This window comes from Diorhabda sublineata, chromosome 3 (genome assembly GCF_026230105.1).
Source record: "Diorhabda sublineata isolate icDioSubl1.1 chromosome 3, icDioSubl1.1, whole genome shotgun sequence".
Taxonomy (NCBI): Eukaryota; Metazoa; Arthropoda; class Insecta; order Coleoptera; family Chrysomelidae; genus Diorhabda; species Diorhabda sublineata.
The window spans coordinates 34661860-34674970 of record NC_079476.1 but is presented as its reverse complement, the minus strand read 5'-3'; the positions used below and the strand labels follow the sequence as shown (position 1 = coordinate 34674970).

Sequence of the window (13111 nt, the reverse complement as noted above, 5' to 3'; positions counted from 1 at the left end):
TTTTTCCAGTACTGATTCATAGTAAGAAAACAAATTGGTAAAAAATAGTTTATTGTATAAATCATAAATTCATTTTAAAAGACTAGCATATAAAATAAATAAAACCTAAAACTAAAGGATTTTGTCTGCCTAGTGAATAAACTTCAAGATCACATTTTATACTGATTTAGCTGAAGGCTCGTACGCTGACATACTGCCAATTTCCCTGAAAAAAAAAACGACATAAAACAATTACTTTTTTCTACTGCTTCAATATACAGTATTGGAAAATATTTTGCAGTATATACGATTATTGAATGTAAAATCTATTAGTAATCACCAGTATATATTTCAATAGAACGCACAGTGTCCCATTTTCTGAAAAACGCGGACAAAAACCGAAAAACATTTTGATTTCAATGAAAGTCGGTGTACAAAGGTTTTTAATGTGGCTGAATGAATCTATCGTTATTTTTTCAAAATTCAGAATGGCCGATATAAACAAAATTATTGGATTGAAACAAAAAATTGTTAATAAGGGTTTTTAAAGTCGCAGATTATAAATGTAATATTATTTTTTGTCCTTATTTATATTGGCGGATCCAAAATGGCAGTCAAAGCACTAGAAAATTGATTCAAACAATATATAAATATTGATAAATAATTTAAAACTATTTTTCAAAGTAGCAGTATTTTCATTCGTAATACATGTACAAAACTGGTTAGGTTACTCACTCATATCTGAGCTAGTGTCGAATTGATTAGAATCAGCTACATTTGCATAGGTAGGAAGTAAAAGTTTTATCGCTTCACTTGATAATATTGGACTTTTTTCGGCGGAGTTAAATGCAAACTTGATATTAGTAGGTCTAAAGACACGAGCAACTATTTTATTACATCCTTCTTAGTGTTAACTTTAGACGTTTTTCGGCAATTATGCTTTCGGTAATTTTTTATGTCCTTGTCACGGGACTTGAGCTTCCTCCAAAATTATTCCAATTGGCAATGGTGCCATTAAACAATGAGAGGGCCATGAATTAGTATTTCATGAATCGACGTAGACATGTATTACCACAGATACTTTAAAGTAAATGTAAGAAATGAGTATAAAATAAAGTCAAGGGGAAGACTTGTTGGTCCAGTTCACAAAAATAAAAATTTTTAAAGGGTAATTTATCAAAAAATGGTCACCCGTTTATGCCATAATGGCTTAGAAATTAAGTAGATTTTAAAAATGATATATTTATATATTATTTATAATAATTTATCTCTATCAATTAATCAAAATACTAATATATATATATATATATATATATATATATATATATATATATATATATATATATATATATATATATAAACATTTTGGGATCTGGGAGATCATTTTCACCACATGAAATAAATCTATTATTGAAAGTATGCTCAGTTTTTCATACTTTAATGCTCTTCGTTAAAACTAATATTGGTGGACTGTAATTAACTTGCATAGTCTATATTTCTAATTATGAATTTATGATGTAACAATGTGCAAAATTTACTGAAAGCTAGTGGCAATTGGGTGTAATATATGTTGAAAAAGTAGAAAGAATCTTACCGCAATACCAATATCCCATCCTGATCCTCCTGGATTTGCTGCACATATTCCTTCTCTTCTGAGGATTACACCACCATTTGTAGTAGCCCAAACTTGACTATGACTGACACTGACATGCTTGAATCCTGTCGTATCTGGTGCAGAATCTACAAAAAAATATTATTTCACAGTCCTGAAAAATTGACTGAAAATATAATAGAATTAATGAATAGTGGGTTATATGTCATAAAATAATGTACTTTATACATTGAAGTGAGAAAATAGAATTTGAGGTATTTATTTTGAAATAGCTCATAAACATTAAATATTAATAAAAAAAATTACTTAAAACTGGAGGATCGGCTACTATGGTCTGCCAATGTGTCCCCTCAGGAAATGTAGATGTAATTTCTTTCCTAACGTGTATTCTACCTTCTTGGTCTACAGCCCATACACCAAGTGAACTCACTGATATCTGCTTTAGTTGACTTCCTTGTGGAGCTTCGACACATACCCATTTATCTCCTTCGAGCTTCTCCTCAGTTATGCCTAATCGATAATAAGCACAGCCTTTCCTTCCCACAGCCCAGACACGTTTAAATGGACCACAACTAATACTGGTTAAAGGTTGATCTGTATTTACATGTTCCCATATGTGACCCTAAAAACATTTTTTTGATTGATTTATATTGAAACAACTATTTATAAAATTCATAAACTTTATAAGTGGTTGTTTTAAAATAGATTAAAAAAATCGATTAAAATTGGTGAACGTCTCGCCCTGCCTGCCAATGGTCATGATATTTTGTTGTCCAAGTAATAAATTATTATAATTATTAGAGAAGGTATTATTATTTATTTAGTTGGTTTGGATGTTTTCATAAGAAGATGAAGCCATCCTTCTTTTTAATCAGAATTTGTTTTATCTATTTTCAAGACAATTTATAATTAGTATATTATATAGTCTCTGAAGACGATAACAATATGTTCAGTACAACCGTTCCAGAAATTCCAAATTAGAAGTAAGTTATTATTGGTGAATAATTTCTATTTGTTACAAAAACTGCAGTTTAATGTGCTATGACAATATAATTATCTTCTATTATTAAAATTAACATAATTTTGTTCTTGATGATGTGGAATAAGGTTTTTCGTTCATAGAACAAATTAACTGTTTCAAACTTACTGCGGGATTTGATTTAGAAACTCCTACTCGTACTACAGCTTGTCCTCCAGTTGCAAGAGCCCAAACAGCTACAGTTGAATCTACAAAATCACTAACTGGCTCCAAAGAGACATCCAATATTTTAGTGTGTCCTATTTCTTGCCAGGGACCTGTTGTTGCTATTGCACATCTTCTGTACCATCTATTTAAACAAAAATCATTTGTATTTTTTAGTCCAAAATTAGACACGTAAGATGTTTTTTATATAGAAAAAAATTGTTGTAACATGTATGGTACTGTATTTACTTAAAAAAACTGACCTGCGACGTCTTACATAATCTGTGAACTGCTTATTGGCATGATACGTAGATGGAAAATCCATGGCATACTGCCAGCCTTCTTTATCTACACCTCCAGGTACGTGAAAATCTGTCATCCAATCAGATACCCATTGCCAGTGTACAGAGAGGAGCTTTACTTGATCTCTAGTGCGCTTCTTTCTGCCTGTAGCATCACTCCACATGTACCTATCTGTTGGTAAGCCTAAAAGAAATACTCATTTCAATTGAACAAAACTAACACTGCACTTCTTTTTTACATCTCAAAATTGAGGGTTAACAAACTCATGGGATTTCTACTTATAATAATAATAATGTTTATTTACGAGAAAAATTACAAATTATTACAATGTACAATATTCAATATCAATATTCATTCATTTTTCTTTCACAATAATTTGAAGTATAGAGAAGGTTGAAAAGGGAAAAAAAATTGTTAGCTCATTTACATTTAGGGATATTTTAACCGTGATATAACTTTTCAATACTCAATAATACAAAATCTAATCCCATAAAAACTAAATGTTGCGCATGGGATTATCTTCTGTTCATTTAAGTATCTATCTAAATTGTATAAGGCGAAGTCATTTATCAATATACTTTTTCTGTTAAATGCGTATTAGACCTGATACACTCAACAGAAGATTTATGAGTAGTCCTGTTTTTTTGTATAAATTTTTAAAAAGTTTCACAAAATTTTCAAAAACGATTTTTACCTGCAGAAGTATAGCCTGTTAATGGATTCCATCGTTGATTTTCATACACCCTGTAGTCTTGCGAATCAGTCATTGGATAAACATTGTGGCTATCCAAGGTTCCAAACACCCCTCCTCCCCATCCTCCAGTATACGCCCAAGCCGTATAATCATAACCTATTCCCCAGGTAACCCCTACAGAGCAAGTCTCAACTTTTTTCAAATGCCCTCCTAGCTGCCTCCAATATACATCCAACATATCCATTATTAAAACGGGACTCTTTATAACTAGTTTAAATGGTTGCATTTTACCCCAGTAACTTAATATAGAAACACTTTGAGGAGGCAACCTGTGTCTAAATGAGGTGAATTCTTTATCATTAAAAAATATAACAAAAGCATCTTCTGTAGTTTCTATTCTAAGATTAAATTCTTGTCCTTTTGAAAACGGGTTATCCCCTTCTTTTTCTTCAAAGCCCCATTTACCATCAATCATAGCATTTCTCACCACTTCATTTGAATCAAATCGGGGGTTAATATGTAAACAGACGTTATCAATTTCAGTATGTGCCTTATGTCTTAATTTGTAGGTTATGGGAGCTTCTAAATTTATAGCTATTCGTTCTGCATCATCTCCAACACAACCATTAAGAGTAATAATAGTACCTGGTATACAACCTACATGTAAAGCTACTTTGAAAGGTGATTCTTTACGACTCAAATCAAATTTCTGAACATAGAATTCGTCTTCTCTGAGTTGGTTAGATTCTAATTGGGTTGGATCCCATACAAATATGTCGCCTAGATGTGTAACTGCCCATACACTTTCGTCACTTGGCTTTCCTACAAGAAAAAGGCTTCAATGCACATGATTCTAATGTAAGCAACGTTATATTTTATTTCGAATTATTACAATTTTCCAAATACTGATATTTCATTTTTTGCTGTTCAATCCATAATAAAATGAGAACAGCACATTTATATTTACTCCCATATTCATTTTTAAAACTATATAATTAATTTTTTCGATAATTTCAATTTTTTTATATCTACTGTTTAGTTCATAAATATAAAGGAATCGAAATATACAGTTCAGAGAGATGGAGAAACAATATACAATGTAAAAGTTCAAGCTCCTAAATCGAATTATTTCATTGTTATAATAAAACAAGCATACTAATGAAGAAAGGTAAATTTTACTACTACCCTTCAAACGTATTGTCAATTGAGCTAATTGGTCGTCAAGAAGGCTTATAGAACCGTAAAAAAGGGTGCACTACATTGTATTCCATAGTGAAACTGATGCATTTGACCATATTGTTCCAATTTTAATGGTTCCACATAAAAGACTAAGTTGAGAATGTTTACTAATTTATTCGACGTACAAAATCTATTTGTGTATGCATGTACCGGAAGTAGTAATAACCAAATAAATAATATGTATTAATATTTAAACTGACGCGGAATATTTGAATACCATTATTTCTATACAATACTTTATTTAACAATCACCCCAAAGATAGAAAACATTATTGAATACCGCAACTATCAATCTCATAAAAGACATAGAAAGTTTCCAAGTTTTTAATTTTATTAAAAAAAGTATTCAAAATGAACAAATAATAACACAGCTACTAAAAATTAATTAATTAACGAAGAGATTAAAAACATACCAGTAACATTATGAATTTTTCCACAACTAGTAGCAAACAGAGCTTGCCATTCTTCTAGTAAGGCATCACTGGTAAATTGTAATTTAATCATTCTTGTAGAATGCCTTGGGATGTGTATTGCTAAGCGGGGATTCCCAGGTTCACTCCGTAGTTGAATACATGTTATGTCACCAAGACTGAAAGAGTGCTTGAAAAAATGTTAAATTGCGTTAAAGTTCTAATAATAAAACAATTATCACATATGATGTTCCTAATAATTTAGCAGAACGATCTCTTTGAAAGAATGGTATTTAAAAGTTCAATCTACTTATTCTAAGAAACGGTTTCTGTATTGAATAAATTGATATTTTGTTAAGGATACGTTTTTTTTGAGTGAACAGGGTGTTGAATCAATTCATAGTGCCAATTAACATGTTTTGGTTTGAAACAAAACAAATTTTGTATCTGTAATATTGTTTCTCGAAACCAACTTACATATATGAAATTATTATTTGGAGTAAACTCTTTTGAAAGCTTATAATTATTAAATGTAAATCTAATAAATATAAATATTATGAGGTAATTATTTCGAATTGTTTTTACGGCTTACTATAAGTGTATATAAAATAATCATAGTAGCATTCTATAAAAATTATTTATTTCTTAGACATTTTGATATGTTTATGCTTCTAAATGTTTTTGATTTTAGGTCTCTTGTAATTTAAAATTATAAAAGAAACTAATTTTAAAACAAAAGAGACCTAAAATCAAGAACATTTAGAAGCATATAAATTATTTATTTCTCTTAATATTTAACAATTTGTAATACATGTAAAAGTATAATACCTTTAAAGAAAAGGATTTTTATATTCAATATTTCCATATCAAGTAAAATTTTTAGATGTTATTTCAAACTGACATAAAAAGGTCTAGGAAGTGAAAAAGTTAAAGAAAGTTTACTTCTTCAGTTTCAATTTTAACTCCATATAGTTCCACAACTTGTGTGCATTATTCAATAAAAAAAAAGGTGAGCAGTTCTATTAGAGGTATTCGAGTAGGTTTGAAAAGTGCTTCCAGGCTTTGCGATCATCAGTTAATCATATGATGACATAGGATACGGAGGAGATCTAATCAGTACTACAGACAAAATTCGAAGAGTCTTTTATCCAACACTGTGACCCCAACTATTGTCCTGATTTATACCAACATATACATCAATAATTTCTTAAAGAACTATAAGCTATCGAAAAATTCTAATGGTAAAACTAATATACTGGGGCGAGTTTAAAAGAAAAATTAATTTTAATACCATATTCTACCATTCATTACGTAACACAAGTGAAGGATGTTATAGATCATACAATAAAACAAAAGATAGTTAAGTTACTTTTTCATTTCATCAATTAAAAAAAAGGTTAGGCGAATTCTTCAAGTTAATAGAATCAACAATTATTCTGAGCTATACAATTTCTAGTAAGTTAGATATGAAGGTTAGATCACATCTAATATTTAATCAAAAATTTTGCATTAACTAACCAATCAAAGAAACTTTTAGTTAGTAATCTGTAAGCAATAAATAGAAAACTATATTAAGAGATATTAAACAAGCTTCATATACCAATAAATAAACAAAATAATATACATACCATTGTAGTTGCTCCATCTGGATTTAATATTGTCAAAGTACCGTTATTTTCGATCCATTCTAATTGTAAAATACAATCCATGAAAGTACCTCCATGTATACTAACTCTAGCTTCTCCTGAATGCATCCAAGATGTAGTATTTACTGCCAACTCATAATCAGCGAATTTTTCATTATTTGGTGAGCGCATTTTTAAATCTTGTAAAATTTTTATTCTCCACGGTTCATTAAAATCTGCGTTAGCATTGCGCGAATCTGAATCACCAAACCAATTTGGAAGTTGTGATACATCAAGTGTGCAAGCACCAGATTCTACCTTCAAATGATAATTGAGTTAATTAAATATATTATAATTATAATTAAAAACTGTAAAGTTCAATTTTGTAGATATCCTTGAATAAAAATAGATAATGGTTGTGGAATGGAATGATTCAAATTTTTATTTATTGTCTTGATATAATGTCATTTTGATCATCTAACTGAATATAGATTCATGAATGGAACAGGCACAATGTCCCAGAAAGATTTTAAATAATTTGGAATTCATCTGAACTAATGAAAAAACAAAATTTAACGCGACTAGTAGATAAGTTGCCAAATAAGAAGATATTAAAAAAATTGACACAAGTTTGGGCTTTTGCGTTTATTTTATAGAAATATTATTTTGATTTTTGGTATTAACGAATATTTTACACATGAAGATTTACAGCATTTTTCCAGGGTATGATACAGATATGTGGATGATATTTTCCCCACATTCAATATGAAATCAAAAATAATGCACAGTTAGCATTTTTAGATACTTTAGTAATTTAGAATAGTAATAGGCTAGACTTTGATGTATTTAGAAAAAAACACTTAACTATGATAGATGCAATAAGGAAAGGACCTTTATTGAAGATGTAGCTGTACTTAACAGTTATGACAAAAGAATTGTAAATAAGTAAAAAAAAATATTATTTTACTCACATTCTGACTGAAATCATTAGTTCTGAAACTCATTTTTGTTTACAACTTTGTTTAAATATTAATGTCATTAAATATTGTGAAGGACAGCAAGTTGTTTGAATATAAACAATTACTTAAAATTTTAATTGAATTCATTAATTATGATGAGAAAACAAGTTCTGAGATATGTTTTACATTATACTGCCATCTATTGATAAATAGTTGACTAACAATTTAAATATACAGATGCCTACATTATTTAATACTCACACAAGACCAAGGGGCTTCATACTCTCCCCATCCCAATTCTTCATCATCGGCAAAAATACAAGAATCTCTACTTGATTCGCTCCAAATACTTTCATCAGTTTCAGGATGTACTTCCATACCTACAATGGATCCTACAGAATGTACGGGACTCCATGCTTTTGGATTTTTTGGTTGTGTTTCATACTTGATATTTAAATCACCTACTGGTAGGGATGTTGGAACTGTTGGTGCTGAATGGGCGTGATTATCCCATTCTGTTATAGCTGATTGTTCGATCATACTGCTCGGTCGAGATTGCTAGAATATGAGTGAATGTTATTAGTAATGTAACTGTTTAATAAAAATTTTCTTGATAGTTTTGCAAAATAAATCCTAGCTACAAAAATATTTTCACAATTTGTAAAAAAAAATACAAGTCTTACATAGTACATTCAATTTGTTTTAAAAAACTCACCAAGTTATTGTAGCTTCTATGAAATTTGTCCCTATTAATACTAGCATTACTATTTGCTCTGCTAACTTGTAGTGGCGCTCTTAACGCATGCCATCGTTTTCCTGTTAAATCTTCTGGACATACACCAGTTCTATGATAAACTAAACGGTCGTCAGCACCAACTCCGAAAACTTGATCATTTGCAGCTACTGAAACTTGACTAATTCTGCCGACCATCTCGATCCATCCATTTCCAGTGGATAATTCTTCACTTAAGCTAGCGCCTTCTCCTTTTACTCCTTTCCTGTTAATTACAGTAAATAATTACACACAATTATACCTATTAGGCAATTGAGAACGACCGTGATATCTCAGGAACACATCATATTACAGCTTCAGGAAAAAAAAAATTATAACAAAATTAGAAAAAGACGGACACCATTTATTTTGGCCGGACAAGCAATCAGAAAGCCTATATATATGTCTAGATAGGACTGAGAAGAAGATAAAGAGACGGGGTGTCTCAAGATGCTACAAAGATTAGTGCAGCAAACTGGATGGTACTTGCAAGAGACCGGGACGAATGGTGTTTAAGGTTAGAGAAAGTGAGGCTCCCCTGTAAGGCTGTAGCGCTAGAGACGATGATCTATGTATGATAGTCAAATGTTTTGAGTTTCTCCTTTGTGCAATAATATGGAGAAAAAATGTGAAGAGTACATTCTTTAAGGGAAAAATACTCACTCCCTATAAGAATAGAGTTAACTTAACAAGAAGACAACTAAATTATGATTTTAGGTTCGGTACATCATTGTTTTGAAGTTCTTAAATAAAAATTCCAGTAACTTATTCCAAAATGAATCCTTTAGATTTATGTTTTTTCGAAGATTTAATTTTTTGTTCTACTTTATACAAATAAAATGAGAGCAACATGTTATGGAAGATTTCAACTTAATTTTGTGATAAATAATAAAGTATAAACTGCTATATAGGATCACAAGATTAGAGGGTATCAAGGTTGTACTTAATTTGAAGGTCTCGGTTGTAAACAAACAATATTTAACAAGTAGTACAAGGTCATTATTGTTAAACACAAAATAACATTCGATACTCATTGTTACTTTTGAGAAGTCCTAGAATATGAGAATACATAAAAATATTGATATTAATTAAAATATGGTTTTCTCTTGTAATTTTGATTTTTAAATAAATGAATACACCTTGCACATACATAAGACATTACTAACTTGGTAAAAGTGTCATATTTGTGATTTGACTAGAAGCAGGCAAAATGATTGTGAGTTTAAAATTTCATTCAACAAAAAGAAATGATGTGAAAGTTCTTAAATGTCTCAATTAAAAGAATATTTCCTCAATCAATTTTGTGACTAACCCTCAACATAATGATAAATTTACCTGAACCATATCTGTTTATCATGAGTAACAGCCCAAACTGCGCATGTTCCAACGGAAATTTGAGTTATTCTTAAATTTTCTCCGGGACTATTTACTGTCACCCAGGCATCACCTTGTAAATTGTCACGACACACTCCGATTCTAACTAGAGCTGTTCCATTTAATGTCGATGCCCAAACTAATCCTGTGGGTCCTACGCTGATTTGACATGCTTCGGAACCAGAAGGAGTTTGGACGTGAATCCAACGCGCGCCTTCTGGTGATCTTGTACTTACAACAGACCTGAATAATACCTAAAAAGTGTGATTTTCTAATGTTACATCAACCAAATGGTGAATACTGACCAACAAAAGAGTTGGTTAATATAGTTAGGAGTGACATCAGTTTTCACCATGTTTATAATGTATGCCCTTTTGTATGAAAATCAGTTTTAAAAGTAGGTCGAAACGTTAAATTTCTACCTGTTATTATGAACTGATTTTCCTAGAAAGGAGACCTTAAATTAAAAATCCCCATAAGATCCAGTTCAATCCTTATGGAAATTGGGTTCCATCCAATTTTTCTGTAACTTGGAACAATGCTAGATTTTAGCAAGCTGATTAAAGTCTCCATAGATTCAATACCCCAAACCCAATCAAAACTATTCCTGAAGTGTACAAAGGTAGCCTGGGAGGAAGGGTAGGAAGTTCCATAAACATTTATCAATTGCCCAAGCATTCACACATTTTCTATGTCATTATCCAGGGTACCTACACTTCAGGAGTAATTTTGACAATCCTTGGGGCTTGGCTTCTCTTGATACTCCCATGGAGACTTTTAATCAGCTTGCTTCATACTATCATAGTGTTAAGTTTCAAAAATGGTGAAATGGTGAAAATTCAATTTCCATGAGGATAGAGCGGGGTATTTTATTTTTCACCAGAGATACTTCTACATAGTTATTGTGGTATAGACTGTTTCTCTTTTATGAGCCATCTCTCACTTAATAATATAATATTTTTTGTTGGTTGTCAACATCAACATCAACTTACTCTATTATGAGATGTGACTGACCACACCAGCATAGTTCCCGGATCAGCCCCAGAAACATTTTGTCCTCCAACAGAAACATCAATAAAAGGTTCCTAAAACATAACTATATAATCAACATAAAAAATTCAAAGTGAATAAAATACATAATGATATAATACTGCAAGCAATATGTCATCAAGATTGACAAAAATAATATCTATGTACCTGATGATGCTGTATTAGGTGTAACAAATAACTTACACTGGTAGCATCTTTGTGTAGAGGTGCAATAGCACACCAAGTATTCATCGCGCTATATCTCCTAGATCTAGTCCACAGTCTTCTCCTAACACAGCTCTTCCATTGTTTTTTGGGATAAAAAGTTGCTGGAAAGTCTACAGCATATGTCCACCCATCATGATCTAAAGGCTGACCATTTAGAATCAGTTCTTTTTGCCAATCTCCTTCCCATTGCCACGCCATTGATGGTAGTCGTATTTTATCAATAGCTCTATCTTCGGTACCATCTAAGTTAGAAAAATGGCAACGGTCTGTTGGTAATAAGCGTGAGGAAAAGCCTTCAATAGGCAACCATCTCTGGAACAAATTATATATCAAATTGTTTGCAAATATTTAACATTAATTTAAACTTAAAACGTCTACAGATATGTAATTATAATTTAAACAAATCAAAAATCATTACTAAGAATTTTGATTTAATAAAGATAATAAATAGTGAGACACATGTACATTAAACTAATTTTAATAGTATTTTGAATTAAAGATTCGTTACTGCATTGCAGATTTTGATTTAAATTATTATTATGATTATTATAATATTCCTTACCTCGTTTTCATACGATTCTTCAACTACTCGAATTGGAACATCTAAACCATAAACATAAACATATATTTGATGATCTCCTCCTAAAGCCCATAAAAAATGTGGTACAGAGGATAATTTCTTGAATTCTTGGCCGGCATAAGGTAATTCTCGCCAAAACGATCCTGTGGTAGACAGGGTGTGAACTCTACCCTCATTATTAATGCCAAAAAGTAAGGAGCTTGGCATGACTATATTGATCTATTGAAACATAATACGTTTATAATATTCACTAAAACATCCAAATGTATATCTAACGAAATGTTTACTTCCTGTATTACTTTTTTATATCATATTCGTACTAACTTGCACCCTCGTAAACTTTAATTACTTTTTACACATACATAAACGTCAACAATCCGCGCAGCCGATTACTTCAAAGGCGGTTACCAAAAAACAAAGAGAAGGGGAATAGACAATGTCGGTGACATTTAACACATGTCAGTATCAGCTGTTTTCGAAAAGAAGATATGTGTTGAACACTAAAGCCTTTTTTCTCAAGCAGCTATGCCAGTATAACATTCCCACAAATGTTATTGTCGGCATATGGCACATATTGAAAGCAATTATTTTAACAGATTATAGTAGTAGAGAAATTTAGGTCAACTTCCTTGATTGTAGCGTTAATCATAGATAACCTTTATATGCGCGTTATTCTATAAGAATCCAGCACATAAATGAGTAATTAGAAGGCTTCAACTTGATTTGTTCATCATATATATTTACTATTTTCATAGTTTTTTACAATATAATAGGAAATACGTTTAAAGAATTAGACAGGACCGTACCAACAAGTATGAAAAGAATATGAATTACAAAATAATATGCAAGTCGCTTTTAATAGCAATTAGGCGATTAGTTCTCGTTAACAACTGCCTTCAATATATTCTGATATCCTCTTTAATTGTGTATACGTGTTAGCATTCCTATGAAAATTAATTCTCTAGCAAATGAGAAATATTTTACTGCGCTAGATACATATGAAATAATCCAAATTCTGATATTTACATTCAGAGGTGGATGGGACATGTGGAAAACGGGAAAATTCCATCCATGTCCATAGAGACTGCTTTTAGAGCAGACTACTCAGATGTAGTAGCTACACT

At 31.0% G+C, this 13111-nt stretch overlaps 1 protein-coding gene across 1 annotated transcript; it reads right to left on the bottom strand.

Annotated features, from left to right (window-relative positions):
* Positions 1 to 34: 34 nt before the first annotated feature.
* On the bottom strand, positions 35 to 12426 carry LOC130441804 (tectonin beta-propeller repeat-containing protein). The gene is made up of 14 exons (XM_056775598.1): positions 11970 to 12426; positions 11384 to 11719; positions 11143 to 11235; positions 10112 to 10404; positions 8720 to 9002; positions 8266 to 8562; positions 7049 to 7363; positions 5424 to 5610; positions 3772 to 4593; positions 3038 to 3260; positions 2739 to 2919; positions 1898 to 2213; positions 1574 to 1719; positions 35 to 205 (listed from the first exon to the last, which is right to left on the bottom strand). Exons 1-14 carry the CDS (start codon positions 12192 to 12194, stop codon positions 167 to 169), a joined length of 3756 nt encoding a protein of 1251 aa, XP_056631576.1. The 5' UTR covers positions 12195 to 12426; the 3' UTR covers positions 35 to 166.
* Between the last annotated feature and the right edge of the window lie 685 nt (positions 12427 to 13111).

Coding starts and splice junctions, on each gene's coding strand:
- LOC130441804 (XM_056775598.1), bottom strand. CDS start 12,194: ATGCCAAGCTCCTTACTTTTTGGCATTAATAATGAGGGTAGAGTTCAC. Junction 4,594..5,423: donor AAAAATTCATAATGTTACTG/GTATGTTTTTAA, acceptor TTTTTCTTGTAG/GAAAGCCAAGTGACGAAAGT. Junction 206..1,573: donor GATGGGATATTGGTATTGCG/GTAAGATTCTTT, acceptor TTTTTTTTTCAG/GGAAATTGGCAGTATGTCAG.